Source organism: Gadus morhua, chromosome 18 (assembly GCF_902167405.1).
Source record: "Gadus morhua chromosome 18, gadMor3.0, whole genome shotgun sequence".
NCBI lineage: Eukaryota > Metazoa > Chordata > Actinopteri > Gadiformes > Gadidae > Gadus > Gadus morhua.
In genome coordinates this window covers 9219761-9239039 of record NC_044065.1, presented here as the reverse complement: position 1 = coordinate 9239039, position 19279 = coordinate 9219761, and the positions used below count along the sequence as shown (strand labels likewise).

Below are 19279 nucleotides of genomic sequence, written 5' to 3'. Positions count from 1 at the left end.
TTCAGCAGTTGAACTGGCGCGTTTTGTTAATCTAAACTAAATATTCTAATGTCAATGATTAACCGAGCAAAAGATTTACACTGCCACAGGCTTCACTTTTTGTCCTTTTTCATCTGCAGGCTGCAGCCATGTACCATTTTCTTTGCATCAGTTTGTCTGGAATAAAATACTCATGGACATTAACGTGCAGGAAACACATGCATTGCGCAAATACACTAACCAGAAATTGGTGCGGGAAAATAAGAACACAATTTAATGTTACAGAAATAGCTAACAATTTCCTGTTCCTGTCCGCACCTAATGGGTGTTCATTTATTTTATTTTATGTGTGTGTGTGTGTGTGTGTGTGTGTGTATGGTATGTGTGTGTTTGTGTGTGTGATTTGTATGTGTGTGTGTCTTTTTGTTTGATTTGTATGTGTGTGTGTGTGTATGGTATGTGTGTGTGTTTGTGTGTGTTTGTGTGTGTGGTATGTGTGTGTGTTTGTGTGTGCATGTTATGTCTGTGTGTGTGTGTATGTGTACGGTATGTGTGTGTTTGTGTGTGAATGGTATGTGTGTGTGTGTGTCTGTGTCTGATTGGTATGTGTGCTTGTGTGTGAATGGTATGTGTGTTTGTTTGTGTATGCATGTTATGTGTATGTGGGTGTGTGTGTTTGTGTGTGAATGTTATGTGTGTGTGTGCGTGCGTGTGCGCATGTGCGTGTGTGTGTGCGCGCGTGCGTGTGAATGTTATGTGTGTGTGTGTGTGTGTGTGTTTCTGTGTGTGTGCGTGTGTGTGTGTGCGCGCGTGCGTGCGTGCGTGCGTGTGAATGTTATGTGTGTGTGTGTGTGTGTGTGTGTGTGTGTGTGTTTCTGTGTGTGTGCTCCAGGGGCGTGGCGAAGGCCTGGTCGTGGGCCCACTATGGCCAGGGCTCCGGCCCCATCATGCTGGACGCGGTGAGGTGCACCGGGAACGAGCTCTTCCTGGGCCAGTGTCGCCATGGTGACTGGGAGCAACACAACTGTGACCACATGGAGGACGCCGGTGTCTCCTGCAGCCCCTATTCAGGTACGGCACACACACACACATACACACACACACACACACACACAGACACACACACAGACACACATGGTCACACACACACACACACACACACACACACACACACACACACACACACACACACACACTTATACACAAATATACACACACACTTATACACACACACACACACCCTTACACACATGTATACATACACAGACACACATGTTCACAAACACACACAACCTTATACACCCACACACAGACCTTTATACACACACGCACACACACACACACACACACACACACACACACACACACACACACACACACACACACACACACACACACACATGCTCGTACACATGGACAGACACACACAATCGCAAAACCAGAACACTCACACACCTTACAGAAGAGCATCCTTATGTATGCGTGCGTGGGTGTGTGTGCTCCAGACGGTGTGGTGCGTCTGGTGGGGGGAGACAGCCCGTGGGAGGGCCGCGTGGAGGTCTTCCACAACGGGGACTGGGGGACGGTGTGTGACGACCAATGGTCTGAGCGGCACGCCCAGGTGGTCTGCCGGGAGCTGGGATACAGGTAACACACACAGCTCCGGAGGGTGTTGTTCTGGTGGAATGATGTTATGGTTGTATGCAGGGTAAGGGTTAGGGCATTCATTGACCCGGCGCTGGATTTCAATGGTAAACGCTGTAGAAGTTCATATCTTTGACATAATTACTCCACACATGCACCTTTTGCCTTACTGTGACATAATCTTGAAAACACTTTAGACTCCGAGGATTATTAGCCGCTTCCGACGTTTATTTATTTATTCATTTCTTTTATTTGATAGGGACCGATACAGTGTTAGACAAACCGAGAACAGCTTCCAATGCAAGTATCATAGTGCTAGTGCATAGTGTAAGTTTGACTCATCCTTTTCTTCCTCCTCCTCCTCCTCCTCCCCCTCCTCCCTCGCAGGGGTCACGCAGAGGTCGTGGAGGACGGAGCGTTTGGCGAGGGCACGGGCCTCATCCTATTGGACGATGTCAGCTGTGACGGCTCGGAGGCCTCCCTGCTGGACTGTCGCCGTGGTATCTGGGGGCGGACCGACTGTTCCCACGGCGAGGACGTGGGCGTGCGCTGCAGGGGCGGGGCCAGCCAGGAGACCAATGAGGTGCCGGTGATCGCACCCTCTACAGGTAACAAGCCCAGATTGCAGTGGTCACATGTTATGTTAGGAGAAAAAACATGATAGCACATGATTTTCCAATTATGGCTGGTTAATTCCTTTTGAATCACAGTTAAAGTGTTAATCTCAAGGTTTATGTTTTGCTCTCTTTGGCGATAAGCGGTTATGTTTCCCATAGAACGAAACAGAGAACCACCCAGTTCCTTTCATTCATAATTTAATCAGTGAGCCATAGGCTCAATCCCCATTGTGTTACCTCATTTGGTGATAGATAGTGACCTTACAGACACTATCTGTTCAAATTAATCTTTAAGATTCATTACAATCTTCAAGTTTTCCAACCATTAAATATGAGTTACTTTAACCATAACTTTACTAGTTTTTCATGGACATTATCAGCTGAAATAAGAAGATCCTTCTGTGGCTCTTTGCGCACATTGTTATTTTCAACTGTCAGGGAAACATCTGGTTGATAGTTGATTTGTGACAGTTAAAAGGGAGAGCACTATCATTGAAAAATAATGCACAACCTTTGAACATCATTGAACAATCAGGACCAAGTATTCAACAGAAGTGTGGTAAGAGCTAAACTAATCCGATGGAAGCATCACGTAGGCCTACATGAGGAGTAACAACAACCATATGTTTACATTGATTGTATTTTTAGCTCCGAACTCATGAGGCGTGATGAAATCATCCCACTATTGGTGAAAATAAACACCTTGGGAGCAACAAACACCTCCGGAGCAATGTACAGCATGCAGAATCTGCTCTGTCATACCTGATGAAATCGCACCACAGCACAATTGGGACCAATTTCAACTCAATATAGATATAGTTATAAATAGATTCAATAAATGAATCGAATGATAATCGACAACTGAGAGATGACTAGCTCTTTGGGACGACAGTTGGAGGATCGAGGAGGCAGATGTGTAGTATGTTGGAATAGCAGCGTCGCCAAGCTGTTCACACATTCACTGCACGTGCGTGGCGCGAGCTGTCTATACATTTAGGAATGACAAGAAGCACGTGGTCGTGCGACCTTTAGACGTTGATACTTGTGCGCCACCTAGTGGCCTCCTGCCACAATTTCATGCAAAAATAAAGTAGTCAACATGACACCCATTTTGCACATTTTAGTCTGCATCGCACGTCTCTCGTGTGAACGAGCCTCGGTCTGCAGATTTAAAACTCGACATGTTGACAGTCCGGTGTTTCAACAAAGACAACCGGTAGACGTTCATATTTCGAATGCTTCTGTGAAGGAATCTGTTGAGAACAGGAATGAGTGTTTGGAGAGACAGAGTAGGCCCTACTTCTGTTACTTATCACCTTTCTCAGTGGGCTCTTGAACCACACACTCACATCCACCGGTGGAGGAGCCTTCATGTCTGGCCGCTCTCTCTCTCCAGGTCCCCTGGTGCGCTTGGTGGGAGGCAGCGGGCGGAAGCAGGGGAGGGTGGAGGTGTATCTCCATGGCGACTGGGGCAGTATCTGCGACTCCGGCTGGAACGACCTCAACGCTGCGGTGGTGTGCAGGCAGCTGGGGCACAGGTGTGTGTGTGTGTGTGTGTGCGTGCGTGCTTGTGCGTGTTTGTTTTTGCATGTGTGTGGGGGTTTGTTTTCTGCGTGCGTGGGTGTAAGTAAGAGAAGAATGAAGTCACGACGACGCTGTATTAATATTCACATTTTTGCACATTTTGTCTTTGCTCACCCTCTCTGCTCTCTCATACCCCGTTCCCGGCTCTCCTTTCTCCATTCCCTCCCTCTCTCCTCTGTCACCTTCTGTCCTCCCTCTCTCCTCTATCACCTTCTCTCCTCCCTCTCTCCTCTGTCACCTTCTCTCCTCTCTTTTACCTTCTCTCCTCTCCTCTCTCACCCCAATCCTCCTCTCCCGGTCCTCTCTCCTCCCTCTCTCTCTCTCTCCTCTCCCTCATCCCGGTCCTCTCTCCTCTCCTCCCTCTCCTCTCTCCCTCATCCCGGTCCTCTCTCCTCTCCTCCCTCTCTCCTCCCTCTCCTCTCTCCCTCATCCCGGTCCTCTCTCCTCTCCTCCCTCTCCTCTCTCCCTCATCCCGGTCCTCTCTCCTCTCCTCCCTCTCCTCTCTCCCTCATCCCGGTCCTCTCTCCTCTCCTCCCTCTCCTCTCCTCTCTCCCTCATCCGGTCCTCTCTCCTCTCCTCCCTCTCCTCTCTCCCTCATCCCGGTCCTCTCTCCTCTCCTCCCTCTCCCTCATCCCGGTCTTCTCTCCTCTCCTCCTCTCCCTGATCCCCCTCCTTCCTCCTCCCTCCCCCAGCGGTGGGGCTGTGGCGCGGGGGGGCTTCGGCCAGGGGAAGGGGCCCATCCACCTGGACAGGGTGCGGTGCACGGGGAAGGAGGAGTTCCTGGGCGAGTGTCCCTCTCTGGGCCAGGGCCCGCAGAGCTGCAGGAGGCGGGAGGACGCGGGCGTGGCCTGCGACGTCAGCCCGCCCCCCACCTCTCTGTCCCCGGCGGCGTCGCCGTCGACGACGGAGAAGGCCAGGCCCCAGGATGTGTCCTGCGGGCTGAGGAAGCTCACAGAGACCCGAGGCAACACGAAGGGAGAAGAGGACGTGCCCCTTGGGTGAGGCAAAGGGTTTGATTTGTTTAACGTCATTTTATTTCTTGGACTAAATAGACTGGAATTGTATCATAGCGCTTTTTTGTAATCGGTGGCCTCCCAAAGTAGCCTGGCACGGCACGCCAAGTACTTCGGCTCGATTTTCATTAACCTTCAGAACTACGTCTGGGTTTGGGGTATATTCCTGGGTTTTCTCCGTCCAAAATTTGTGCGTCCAATCAGCGAACAGAGCGAGTGGCTGACAACAATGGCGATAAAGTCAGCTCTCGTTTATGGTCATCTTCACGCACAGTGTTTGGTTTGTTTACAGCCTGCCCGCAACGTGATTCCCGGCCAAACGTTGGCACAAACGTGGCACTGGGCAGATGCAATAATTTTAAACTTCAACAGACACCCGCCTTCAAGTGAGTTGACGTTAGTCAATTGAGTGGGTCCAGACTCTCTGTGCAAATTAAATGAAGTACGAGAGTCTGGTAGGACGAGGCTACTCCCAAAGCACTTTGCAATAACTATCACCCACTCACACACCGACGGCGGCGACCGCCATGCAAGGCGACAGCCAGCTTATCGGGAGCAGTTAGGGTTAGATGCCTTGCTCTGGGACACCTCGACATTCAGCTAGGAGGAGCCGGGGATTGAACTAGCAACCTTGCGTTTACCAGCAAAACCCACTCCAACACACCTGCTGAGCTACTGCCGCCCATAGATTCTTGCATCGTATTAATGCTCAGTTTGATAGAATATGCTATGCCATGTTCCTCTTCTCCCCCACCCAGGAGTTCCTGGCCCTGGCAGGTGTCCGTGTGGCTTCAGGCCCAGGGCAGGGATGGAGCTCCTCTCTGCAGCGGGACCCTGATCAACCCCTGCTGGGCTCTCACCTCCGCATACTGCTTCACGAGGTAGCTCCCCCAATGCCCTTGCTTCCCTTCTCCCTCTCATCTCATCTCTGGTCGTGCCTTCCCTTCTCTTTTTCATTTCCTCGCTCCTCTCTTCTCCTCTCTTTTCTTATCTTGTCTTTGGCACCGGATTTTTTCCTTCCCTCGTCTCCTCTGGTGTTCAATCGTCGTTATGCATGAACGTGTCTTCACGTCCTCACTCCTCTCCTCTCCCCTCTCCTCCCCTCTCTCCTCCCCTCTCTCCTCTCCTCTCTCCTCCCCTCTCCTCTCTCCTCTCCCCTCTCTTTTCTCTTCTCTCCCCTCTCTCTTCTCCTCTCTCCTCTCTCCTCTCCTCTCCCCTCTCCTCCCCTCTCTCCTCCCCTCTCTCCTCTCCTCTCTCCTCCCCTCTCCTCTCTCCTCTCCCCTCTCTCCTCTCCCCTCTCTTTTCTCTTCTCTCCCCTCTCTCTTCTCCTCTCTCCTCTCTCCTCTCTCCTCTCTCCAATCTCATCAGGTACGGCAGTAACCCGTCCACGTATGTCGTCCGCGTCGGTGCGTCGCTGCAGACCCTGTCCCCGGAGCGCGTGGTCATCCACAAGAAGTACAAGGGTCAGAGCGGGGGTCACGACCTGGCGCTGGTCAGGCTGCCCAGCAGCAAAGGCCACTGTCTGACCTTTGACCCCAACACGAACGCAGCGTGCCTGCCCACCCCAGACAGAGCCATCCCGTCGCCGCCGGCGTCTTGCATCACCACGGTTACGACCGGCTGGGATGGTGAAGGTTAGTCTGACCCATTGTTGAGCAGCTCCCACACACACACACAGAGAGAGCCATGGTCGCCATCGGTCACCCGCTCAAACGTCCGTCCTCCCTCCCCAGACTCCGTGGTCGCGTCCTGGGTGCCCCTCATGTCGCCATGGCAATGCAAGAAGCACTACGGCGACAGCTTCTCCAGCCACGGCACCCTGTGCGCCGGCAGCCCCCCGGACACCAGCCGTCTCCGCGGCGACGGTTGTCCCGGCGGCACCGGCGGCGGGCTGGTGTGCCAGGACGGGGGCGGCCGCTGGGTGCTCACCGGACTGGTCGCCGGCGGTTACGGCTGCGGCGGGGGCGCCTCGTCACCGGCGCTATACACCCGCGTCAACCGGTTCCGGGGCTGGGTGGAGGAGGCGGTCGACGCCCACCTGGCCGCTCGCCGGTCGGGCGTGGTCACGGCCAGCGCGGCGAGCACGCCGGAAGACCTCGCCGACGCGACTGTGGCGCCCAGCGCGCACGCCCACGCCCGCTCTCACGATGACGTCATCCACGGGAAGGACGATTCGAAACTCTTGAAGCACGCGCACGGCCTGGGCCTGCCCAAGCACCCCCGCCGACGGCACCACGCCGCTGACGAAGGAGGCGTGGACACAGAGAGCGAGGCCGGCAAGCCCAAACACATGCACGCCCACGCGCAGTACCCCGATCGCCGTGGCAACGCTAAGAGCAGTGCGCACCCTCGCCTCCATGCCGAACCACGCACGGACAACCAGCTCTGAGAGGTGGAGAGAGGGAGAGAGAGAGAGAGAGAGAGAGAGAGAGAGAGAGAGAGAGAGAGAGAGAGAGAGAGAGAGAGAGAGAGAGAGAGAGAGAGAGAGAGAGAGAGAGAGAGAGAGAGAGAGAGAGAGAGAGAGGGGGGGGGAGAGAGAGAGAGAGAGAGAGAGAGAGAGAGAGAGAGAGAGAGAGAGAGAGAGAGAGAGAGAGAGAGAGAGAGAGAGAGAGAGAGAGAGAGAGAGAGAGAGAGAGAGAGAGAGAGAGAGAGAGGGGGTGAGAGAGAGAGAGAGAGAGGTAGAGAGAGAGAGAGAGAGAGAGGGGTAGGGAGATAGAGAAGACTTAAGATAAAAGAGGTTTCTACAGTACAAAACGGTAGAGGAGGAGAACAGCAGAGCAACAGGGGGAGGGACAGTGAGTTCTGAATTCATCTTCATCAGTCTCCATTACCTTTAAGCCGGGATGCGAGGAGACTAGTGGGAAATGAATGCATTATGGGTCAGTGAACTAAAAGGGCTTTTAAAAAAAAAAGTACAATAATCACTGATTCAGGCTTGACTGAGATATAAAATGTCAGCATGCTTTATCTGCATCGCTAATGAATTGATCAAATACAACAATATATTTTAAGAGGGATTTTCCAAAACAGAAAAGCAAATAAATAACACTTGCAGTACGGACGACTGTAGGTTTGCATTTAGCCTTAAAAAAAACAACGAAATAGAACAAGCTAACATTCATTGTATATCGCGGATGTATCTTAGATTACACAGAGTCCAAAAGTCTTTGCCTCTCTCATAAGGCGCTCGAGTGAAAAGGTTGTGGGTGGTGAGTAAGCCACACCGGGAAAACCAGTAAAAATAGAATATTTAACAGTTGTTTTCCTTCTCAGGCTGTCCTAATATAATTTTTTTTCTGTGCCAGTGTTCATCGCTCCTCTTCACAAGGTCTTCAGCGATTTCCGCATACCAAGGCTATTAGCTGTTGAAGGCCATGGGATTAGGTTTGGGTTTTTTCGTCCTTAGGTTCTACTACATGGGTTTTAGGTAGAGTAGTATAAGATGCATAGATAGATAGGTAGACAGGTAGATAGGTAGGTAGGTAGGTAGGTAGGTAGATCATCTGGTTGGTAGTGTAGACAATGAGTGTAATGCATCCATTCTTGCCTTGAATAGAACTGTTAAAGTGAATCGGTGTCTGTTCTGTTGTCATTTCTGTTTTCTGGACAGGTGCGTGATCTCACCAGTAGATGGCAGAAATATTCTATTTTTACAGGGTCGTAGCGTGGGTAATATGGCTCTAATTGTTCATTTTTTTATACTTTGGTTATTCGGATGGACATGTGTGCCCCAAGAAAATTGTGCATCATCGCGTTGTTCAGCATCTTGTAGCCTCCGTCAGTCTGACCTCTAGGTCTAATGCCTGTTTTTTTATAATCTTGTACATAAACTAAGCCATTCGCTCATCCTCTTTGAGACCAATTTGTGTTTTATGAACTTAAGCTCCTGCTGTAAATATGTCTGTTGTTATAAAGTGCTGTGAAGTATGCCTTCTGGATCTGTATTGCATTCATTCATTGTACCGCGTTGTGACGTGCCGAATCATTATTAAATTATGGTGAAATGCAAAGCTCGATGGAAGCTGTCTGGCTGTTGCTTTGATGTCAGCGATTCCCTCCACACGTGTGCTGCCTTGCATTCAGCGTTTCCAGCTGATAACTATTCAAATTGGTTTTCAAATCGTATTAAATGAGAACCGAAGTTAACCCTGTGTCACGATTAGGCTTCGACCGATTTCAATGTTGCAGTCGCAGCGCGTTGAGTTTATTCAGCGGACTCCAATGTGAATGTTATGATCTCAACTGGGTAATCGCCACCCAAACCAAGTCGAACATTTTGTCTCCGATAATTATTAGAGTAGGCTACTGCATGAAGGTCCGCAGTGCATTGGACAAAATGTCCCACAATGACAATATGCGGGTTTTGAAAAAAATATGCATACAAAGCATATTATTGTTTTCCCGAGAAAATGAAGCATAAATCTGCTTAGTCGCCCAAGAGCCCGTTAAATCAAGGCTTTTGTCTGAACCGCCTTACAATTCCCACATGTGCAGCTCTTTCCTGGGATATGTAAACCGCTGTTTAACGTGATTAACAATTGTTCATTGTGAACAATGTGTTCGACACCAGTGTAATGGCATCAGTGCGATATAAAGGCACAAAGAAAGCAAGTCAATTACACAGAGCTGCATTTAACTTAACACGAAAACCTACTCTGCAGTAGGCCTATCACAGCGTGAGGCCAAACGACGAAAATACGTTATAACGACAGTCTGATTTCATAAGGTCTACTGTATGTCATTCCTGCCCTCAACTCTTAAGTATCTGTCTGTCCCTTCCAGCCCCTGCTGCGTTGTGTTTCTGTACGACCTACATCAGCTAATTGGCTCAAAGATTTTCCAATGAGAATGCTTTTTTTTAATTTAAAAAACATTTAGTCATACCACTTTAATTCGTTACATTAAGTAAGCCTAAGCATGGTCTATTATCTACAAGCTTGGGATGACAAACGTTGTGAATAGCATTTCCATTCGTTTTCGTGTCTTGCCAGCATTCTGCATTCCCCCAATTTTTTCCCATGGCCTTCAGCAACGAAGGTTGTGTGCTTGGCCACACACACACACACACTCACGCATAACCATCTGGTACCAGGCCAGGGAGGGTGAAGGGAACCCAGGCTGAGCTCCTAGATGTGTGAAGGCAGCAGAAGAGCTCAGTTCCAGGGCATCTCAATGGCTCTCTTGGGTCAGCTTGGTGGGACTCGGGTGCGAATAACCTCTTGGACTCTGTGCTGACAGTGCTCATCAGCACAGAGGAAGGGACAGCAGAAGATGATGAAGATGAAGGTTCCACTCTGATAGTCACGTCCGGCTCATTGCATGAGGCAAGACATTACACACAAATAGAGATCAAATGTGACATCAGAAACTTCCTTCAGTCCAACGTCTTTCGAAATCTATTGGGTGTGTGCGTGCGTGGGTGGGTGCATGTTTTACTGAGGCGGTCTCATTAATCACGCAGCAAAAATAACCAGGGGATCTGACCTACTTCTGTGACACACACAACCTTAAAATAATCTTCTAAATGAGACCACAACGGAGCCTTAAATAAGGATAAAGCATTATTCAACCCTGCTGCGGGCTGATGCAGCTGAAACAGGAGGCACTGCACCGTCAGAGCCGCGAGGCAACAGAGACCCAGGATCAGATAAAGTTCAATGAGCAGGAGTCGCAGGACCTATTATAAGGGCACCGTTTTTATATACTAGCGTAGAGGAATTGTGCAAATGTGTCAATGTAGTTGATTATCGATTATTATTGACGGGGGGGGGGGGGGGGGGGGGAAGGGTGCACCATTTTGCCACTTGCTTGAGGAATAATTGTGCAGGTAATTGTAAACGTCCAGGTATTAACATTTCAACTGGGAATATTAAGAACACCAATAAATAATTATTTGCATTCACATTAATCATACACACTTTTCAACATTTGCCCCTTGTCCGAATTCGTCATCTTTGTCAGAACCCCAAAAAACAACAACAACCAAAGACCAAGAAGAGAACAAACCACAAAACGAGAGAACAGCCCAGTGCTGAAATAGTATTTTTATTAAATACTTTCAAGATCCAAGTTTTTGAAGAATAACAAAGCTATGATGAAGACCAACTAACACTCAGACAAACACTTGATAGTTGTCAATTCATGGTTGTATTTCAGTGTACAACATGATCATGCAAAAAAACACCAGCATCCACATGGAGGCGGCTGGGGACGGAAGCGCAGCCCAATAGTATATCATTACAACGCAGGGAAAAAATACTAACATCAAGGGCCTCAAACCAAGCTACGGCTCCTCAATCCTTTAGTTGATATATAGATTTTTTAAACGTATTTTATTTTTTTATTTTTCATGTCACCTATTATTTCAACATTCTGGATGGAGGCGGCTCTCGTTTCAAAGATGCAAATATCGTTATATATTAGAAACGCCATCCCCTGTCCTTTTTAATAAGGCAGGAACATGGCGGAAATGCTTAACTGAAACATGCATATAACTAGGTCTCCCGGTCTGGTGGTGCCGGGTTTTGAAACCAGCACCCCTCTCTCTCTCTCTCCCTTCCTCGTTCTTGCACTCTCCCTCTCCCTCTACTGAGCAGGCAGAATTCTCAAAAAACTCCCGGGGTCGACAACAGAAACATTTAACTGAGCCTTAATTCATCTCTGATCATAATTGTTAACCTCGATCCAAACTCCCTTTTATTTTGTGCGGGTGCTTAAGTGCAGGTTTGTGTGTGTGTTTGTGTGCGGTTGTGGGTGCGGGTTTTTGTGTGTAGGTGTGTGTGTGTGTGTATCGGTCTGAGGGAGAGTGCAGAACTCTAGCTTGGCAGAGCGTTATATTACAAAAAACTGCAAAAGAGACAAGTTCAACGGCGACGACGACGACGAAAACAAAAGACAGAGAAACGGAACAGAGAAAACGACAATCCAGCAACGAGTGAAAACGACAAGAGGAGCTACAGACCAACGAAGCACTACGAGAGCAACAGGGTCGGGGGACATCAGAGGACCGATGGGAGGGGGGGCTGGTCGAGACTCACGACGGACGGAGGAACGGACACGTTGGATTAGCACAGAACGACCTCGCTGTCGCGCACACACCACCGAGCTCTGGTGCGGATAGGCAACAGTTCCCCTCCCCACGTGCGTTTGGTATAGACAGGTATGCACGTGTGTGTGTGTGCCTTTTGTGAACGACTCATAAAATACAATATATTTTTGGGGAGGGGGGCTGGGGAAGCAACGACAGAGGTTTCCACTCGGCTGGTCAAACAGCACGTGGGTACACCAGTTTTCCCTTTAAAAGTCAAATGATCACATCCTCCGAACACAGTGAAGTGGCCATGGGACAAGACGTGGCAACTTGTGCGCGTGTGTGTGTTTGTCTGTATATATGTGCGTGCGTTTATGTTTGTGCGGCCTAAGTGCAGACGTCCGTAAGGGACTCTGGGTGAAGTTAAGTCTGGGAAAGTACCCCCAAGTACTTTAAATCAATCGTAAATTGCCGGAATCTCAAGTCCGGTTTACCGAGGAAGAGAGCGTTGGAGCGCATCAGAAAGCTCCCGATCGACCACGTGTTACAAACAGTTGCGGCTGTTTGTTTTGTTTACTTTTGTTTAACGAACAATGGGGGAGGAGGGGGGGGGGGGATGGGGGACATTGCAGGGTACCATCGGCTAAATCCCACAGCCGACGCACAGGACAAGAGTCTCTTGGATGCATGTACATATATTACACTTTTCTCTACATTTATCTATACAGAAGACACTGCATATACACAGTGATAACAGAACAGGACGTCAGTTCCCTTGAGAGCCAGAAGCAGAGGAGGGGGACAGCCGTGGGGGGTGGGGGGGTTAAGAGGAAAGGTTTGGGGGGAGGAGGACATGGGGGCAAGGAGTTTGGGGTTAGGTTGAGGAGAAGGCAAGGAGTTCGGGGATTAGGGTGGATATGGGAAGGGGTGGGGGGCGAGGGAGAGTGAAGGAGACGGTCGCGGTCAAACATGCAAATCGCAGACGCCATACCCGCCGCAGCCTCTCCTTGCGCCGCAACACATGCACGCCCTCGCTCACAGCGCGGCGCACCGGGCCGCTCCAACACTTGCACGATAAAAGTCCCCGTGTGGAAAAAAACGAAAGAACGGAAAGGAACAGAAAGCTTGCTTAAAAAGTAGTTCAGGCAGACGCTAGTTTTTAAAGAGGAACGCAACGGGGACGCTAAAAACACAATAAAACACACGTCCATCTCCCACCCAGCCACCCGCCCCTCCCACCCCCACCCCCACGTCAGCACCCCTCGACAGAACGGCGACGAACGGCACACGGAAAAACACACATGAGTACACAGAAAAAGCGTAAAGTTCTACACTTTGGTGCTTCATGTCGTTGATATCAAGCTTGCTCGTTTCATTCCGGTTAGTTTCTCCTGCTGACTCCGTTCCAGTCTGACAACAACCCCCCCCCACCCCCCCCCCCATGCCAGCTGGACTGCTTACCTAGAGGAAAGCATCCCTACGTCATATACACATCAAAATGCCGGTACCCAGCACAGCGCCGTCTGCCCCTGGGGTCCACTAGAGACCCCCCCTGCTGCGGGTGCACGGTTAAAATCCCAGTTCGGCTGTCGCTGCCGCCAATCTCTCCCCCCCCCCCCTCTCGCCGCTTCTCCCTTTTTTTTTTTTTTTTTTAAGATAGTAAATATAAATGCTTGGTTGGTTGTGTTTTGGTGATTTTTCTGGTACAGCTAGTCATAATTAACAATATATTCATTACTCATACTCATAAACTGTCACAAGTTCAACTGTAAACGCTGTCTCCCCCAGGGTGTCTCGTCTTGCACGGGCAGAAAAAAGATGGCCGCCGGGGGAGGGGGGTCAGAGGGCTAAGGTGCGCCCTCCGGTCAGGCGCCAGTTGCATGCATCATCCCATGGGGGCGGAGTCTGTGTTCGGCCGGCCCCCAGCAGGTCAAAGGAGGGACTGGGATTGGTTGGTGTCGTGGAGAGGGATGCAATCTTGCCCGGCCGGGCTCCTAGGCATTAGCCAATCCACGCAGAGGACGGGCCCCTTAAACACACTCGCCGAAAAAACTGCCCCCCAAAAACGCACACTCCAGTAGACTGGAGCCTCTGGACTACTGTGGGGGAGGGGGGAGAGAGAGAGAGAGAGAGAGAGAGAGAGAGACAGAAGCTGGTTGGACGCTGCACACACGCACCTCTGTAGTGTGGTGGTGTTTTAAAAGGTGCTGTAGGTGTTACGTTGTAAGCTGTTTTCTGAGTGTCATGAGTTACAAATGGCCGGGCCATCAGATTAGTGAGTGAAATACGCTGTGAGAGCATTCCACCACTTCCTCTCTGTGAGTCAATTTAGTTTTGGGATTATTCCCGGATCATTTCTGGACAATCAGGTCATTTTTAAAGGACCGCCCAACACTCATTGAGTGAGTCCCTGTCCACTGGCAAAATATGAGAGAGGGTGGCTACTATATGTGAGTGGGTACTATATGTGAGGGGGTACTATATGTGAGGGGGTACTATATGTGAGTGGGTACTATATGTGAGTGGGTACTATATGTGAGGGGGTACTATATGTGAGTGGGTACTATATGTGAGTGGGTACTATATGTGAGGGGGTACTAGATGTGAGGGGGTACTATATGTGAGGGGGTACTATATGTGAGGGGGTACTATATGTGAGTGGGTACTATATGTGAGTGGGTACTATATGTGAGGGGGTACTATATGTGAGGGGGTACTATATGTGAGGGGGTACTATATGTGAGGAGGTACTAGATGTGAGGAGGTACTATATGTGAGGGGGTACGTTGTGTATGTTTATGTGCGTGGGAGTGTTTGCATGCTCGTTGGTACGTATGGGCTCATTGGTATGCGTGCGTGTGTGCGTGGGTACGTGTTTGTACGAGCGTGTTCGCGTGCCTGTGTGTGTTCACGTGCACGCGTGTGTGTGTGTGTGTGCGCTCACCTGATCACTGGAGCGGCGCGGCCGGGGCCCCTGAGCAGTGGAAGTGCACGTTGAGCCACTTGCCGTCGCGGCGGTGCCACACACGGGTCTCCTCCGACTGGCTGGAGCGCGGGCGGCCCGTGGAGTCCAGGAACTGGGTGAGGCGGATGTAGGCGATGCACGCCGCGTCCTCGCCGATCAGGTGCACGTGGGGGTTGAGCAGAGTGGTGTGCACGGGCTTGCTGTTCTTGCTCAGCACTGCGTTAACACACACACACACACACACACACACACACACACACACACACACACACACACACACACACACACACACACACACACACACACACACACACACACACACACACACACACACACACACACACGAAATGCGACAATGGTTCACAAAGGGAGATTGGCTCGGAATGGACGGTCTGTAGAGGCGGACGGAGCGGGTATCGTCGGTTTGATTTAGTATTAGTGCCGTGTTTTAGTATTATGGATAACAACTTCTTGACCAAAACACAAGTTCTGACACAGCAATGCGGTTGTGTGGGTTTATGTTTCACGGATGGTCAAATATTAATCAATGTAGGGTAGTGGCGCTTCAACAGAGCAAAGGAGCAAGAAGGATTACTTTTTCATAATACCTAATTGAGTTATCCTTTATGGAAAAAGTGTCAGACCCCACACTCAAAACGGGGCTTAGTCACCTGGTGGCCATCTTGGCTCCAAATGCTAGCTCATCGGTTCTAATATAAGGAACAAATGTCTCTCCCTAACAGATTCCTCCGTTGGTGCCTTCCATTGGGCTGCTGTATGACGTAGCGGGCTCTCGGTTCCACTGACGGACGCTAATCCCAGTTCTGGACGTTTATTTAGGCTGCATAAATAAAACCTTTAGAAAGACATTTAAAGTAAATGACGACATATTTTTCCTCATATTGTGTTATTTCAATGCGTTGATTAGTAGCAAACAAAAAGTCTAGTAAGCACAATCTTCTAATCAATCAGAAGCCGCCGCCTCATACAGCAGCAAAATCGAAAGCAGTGCCAGAGGAATGGGTTACCGACAGTGGAACCGTTCCAACTCCCGGCTATGGTTTAGACCCAAGATGGCCGCCGGGTGACTCAGGGTGTGTGTCTGTGTGTCGGTGTGTGTGTGTGTGTGTGTGTGTGTGTGTGTCTGTGTGTCTGTGTGTCTGTGTGTCTGTGTGTGTGTGTGTGTGTGTATACAGTGATGTGCAGAAGAAGGAAGACTCACAGTTCTCAAAGTAGAACTTGTGGAAGTCCATGCCCTCGACCAGGTTCCCTAGAGCCTCAGGTTCAAAAGAGGTGAGCCCAGGATCACAAATCCTCCTGAGAGCGTGAGACAGATGGAGATTGTGAGAGAGAGAGAGAAACACATACATTTAAAGAGGGATTAGATGTAACTAACCCGCCAAAACAAAAAAACATCCGATTACCACCAGCTGCATGTGATTGGGAATGTAACTCACGTGTAAGCATCAAAATCGCCATTATTGACCGCCTCAATCAGCTGCTCTGTTATCTTGATTATCTCCTGTTTGCGAGCTGGAGGGAGGGAGAGGGAGAGAGAGAGAGAGAGGGAGAGAGAGAGGCACGTTGAAACAGTGCAAGGCAGACCCAGATGGACATTGAGGAGCGCGAGACAAACGCCGAATAATTAAACACGTTGATGTGGATGTCCTGGTTTACCCTCTACACTCCCCCCGCCCCCCCCCCCCCCCGCTCACCCTCTCATTACTCATTCCGAACGAGACCTACCCTGGCCGCACGTCGCACTCTCTCATCCTGCAGTGTGTGAGCGTGTGTGTGCGCGGGTATATGCCGAGGCGTGCGTGTGCGCATGCATGCCAGAAGAGAAAGGGACGTCTGCCGCGCCATCGCCTGCACGGGTGCACACGAGTGGGCGCCGCAGACGAGAAGGGATGAGGAGCGAGCGAACGAATGAGCGGACGAGCACATGTGCTGATAGATGTCGACAAGGGTGTGTCCTCTGAAGGCCTTTCTCAGTCCACTAATGACTTCAGCCGCCTAACAGACCGAAGGCGCCTCTCCGCTTTCATCTCTAACAAGTTGGAAAATGCACCCCCCCCCCCCCCCAACCCACCCAGTACCTCAGTCAGGGACAGTAGAACTAGTTAAGGCACACACACACACACACACACACACACACACACAGCCGAGTGTTGCTTCTAGTTGGCACGGCACCCCCCCCCCCCCCCAACCCACACCCTCAGTCAGGGACAGTAGAACTAGCTAAGGCACGCACACACACAGATGGACACACACACACACAGACACACACACACAGTGGTCTTACTCAGCTGCGTGTTGGTCTTAGCTGGGACGGCGCTGCCCCCTAGTGGAGCCGCGTCGGGGGCAGACTGAGCCTGCTCTGACTCGGGGTAGGAGCTGCTGTTGCCCGTGCTGTTCCATGCCATGCGCTTTATGTCATTCGGCGGAACAGCTGGAACACACAGTGGCATGGTCAATGGGCAACACACACACACACACACACACACACACGCACATATGCATGCATCACACCCACACATGAAGACACAGCCATGCATCTATGCTACAAAAACATGTAGGACACAAGACACAGAAACATGGAAGCTCTGCACACCAAACTCAACGGGGGAGGGGGGCGGGCGACGACAACATAACTGGAAAAAACGACCAACAACCAAAAGGAGAATAAACATGGGGTTAGCAAGCAGCAGGCAAGTCATTTCAAGTCAGTATGGGTGTTAATTTCCCACCAGTCACACACAGTCACACACGTGGGAAAGTAGGAGACACAGAGCGGCATGTAGCCAAAAAGCAACAGACGCAAGACTCTGCCTGCGGCAACACCAGCGCATGTGGGCCCACGCCAGCATGTGTGCTGCAGCGCACGAGTGGCCAAGTGTGGCGTACGGGAATGCATCGGGGTCGTTTCACAGCCTGTTCACCTGTTCTACTCAAATACATGTTTTCCTCGGAACCGAGTGTAGAGGGGGAGGGACATTTTGGGAGGGAAGGGTGGAGGGAGGGAGGGAGGGAGGGAGGGAGGGAGGGAGGGAGGGGGAGAAGGGCAGAGATGCTGCAGTGCATCAGACAGGGCCAGTGATTAAAGCCACCAGCAACAGACTCGAGGACGGAGCCGTTCGTCTCCACGGACGCGGCGACAGTGTTTTGGTGCAGCGTGGCCAGGGAGCCGTGGCCGACCCGAGGAGGTGAATGACATTGCTGGTCAACTAACGATGGCGTCGTGCAGACGTGAACGACGCACAGAACACACAAGGCTCGCCGGGCACTAGTTGGTCACCGTGGCAAAAGGGAATACGATAAAGGAACGTTCTGGGACTCCTCACTCATCAACATCTGAGGATTAAACGATCAATACGGAGGCCCACGGGGTTTGCCCAATCAAAGGCCCGGCTTTTAAGTCCCCTTGGCCCTAATTGGCCAATTATAACAGCGGGTGTACACATATTTATTTAATTGGACACATTTACCCGGCCTTGGTTTACCAAGTGTGTGATTGTCAACTAACAATGACTGTCTCCCTCTCTCTCTCTCATTAGGGCGACGACATTGCTTGGTTTTCCCAACAACCAGAATCACTAGCCACTGAGTAGAAGGTCACCATGGTATTCTTTAACCTAGTTGTGTCATGCCGGTGGACACTGTTCTCTATGTCCAATGTTTACAGAAGACGATCAGTTCTAAGATTAGGGACGGCTGCCATCGTGTAGCAGGACCAGGGCCATGGAAACAGGATAAGAGGCGCCGGGAAGGATGCAAAGGGGAGGAAAGGGGAGGAGAGGAAGGGAGGGTCACGAAGGAGGTAAAAGGACAAGGACAGAGCAAGAGAGTCAGTCTGGCCAAGGGGAATGTGTGTGTCGTGGTCAGCTTGCAGTGCTTCCAGCAGGGACACAGGGAATCACACACACACACACACACACACACACACACACACACACACACACACACACACACACACACACACACACACACACACACACACACACACACACACACACACACACACACACACACACACACACACGACATTGGCTCTCCACGGTGGAGTGTGGGTTGGATTTGGAGTCCATTGTCACAGAAAGGAGAAGGAGGGGAATTAGGAGGACAACTCTTTGCCAGGGTTGCAGACAGACTTACTGGCAGGTGAACTCTGGGTTGAGGAGAGGAGGAGGGGCATCTCCTCTGTGGCACTGTTCTGACTCAGCACCGAGCTGTCCGCTAGAACACACACACACACACACACACACACAAACAAACGCAGCAAGACACACACACACACACCCCACACATTCAATAGTGGGAGAGGCACATGTTGTATCTCACCACACACATGGTGGTCTCTACTACAACGTATTACTAGCAACTGTCAAGTATGCACAAGATATGACTCTCAGAGTCAGGGGATGGGGTAGGGGCGCAGGGGGAGAAG

At 50.6% G+C, this 19279-nt stretch overlaps 2 protein-coding genes across 9 annotated transcripts in view; one reads left to right on the top strand and one right to left on the bottom strand.

Annotated features, from left to right (window-relative positions):
- Positions 1-7299, top strand: part of LOC115530644 (neurotrypsin) — a 20410-nt gene extending 13111 nt beyond the window's left edge. The window contains exons 7-14 of the mRNA XM_030339310.1: positions 872-1050; positions 1485-1626; positions 2011-2231; positions 3637-3778; positions 4517-4822; positions 5596-5718; positions 6206-6471; positions 6571-7299. Of these exons, the coding sequence (XP_030195170.1) occupies positions 872-1050; positions 1485-1626; positions 2011-2231; positions 3637-3778; positions 4517-4822; positions 5596-5718; positions 6206-6471; positions 6571-7226 (2035 nt within the window). The 3' untranslated portion in view covers positions 7227-7299. The remainder of the gene's footprint in view (positions 1-871; positions 1051-1484; positions 1627-2010; positions 2232-3636; positions 3779-4516; positions 4823-5595; positions 5719-6205; positions 6472-6570) is intronic.
- Positions 7300-10862: 3563 nt separating this feature from the next.
- The window catches only part of camk2g1 (calcium/calmodulin-dependent protein kinase (CaM kinase) II gamma 1), a 31277-nt gene continuing 22860 nt past the window's right edge, over positions 10863-19279 (bottom strand). For 4 of the 8 annotated variants that reach the window (XM_030339323.1, XM_030339326.1, XM_030339325.1 and 1 more), the window contains 6 exons: positions 18988-19068; positions 17138-17284; positions 16290-16365; positions 16055-16149; positions 14812-15048; positions 10863-13966 (listed from right to left, as the gene is read on the bottom strand). In XM_030339323.1, the coding sequence (XP_030195183.1) occupies positions 14816-15048; positions 16055-16149; positions 16290-16365; positions 17138-17284; positions 18988-19068 (632 nt within the window). In that variant the 3' untranslated portion in view covers positions 10863-13966; positions 14812-14815. The remainder of the gene's footprint in view (positions 13967-14811; positions 15049-16054; positions 16150-16289; positions 16366-17137; positions 17285-18987; positions 19069-19279) is intronic. The other 4 variants (XM_030339327.1, XM_030339329.1, XM_030339330.1 and 1 more) reach the window with 2 other exon arrangements.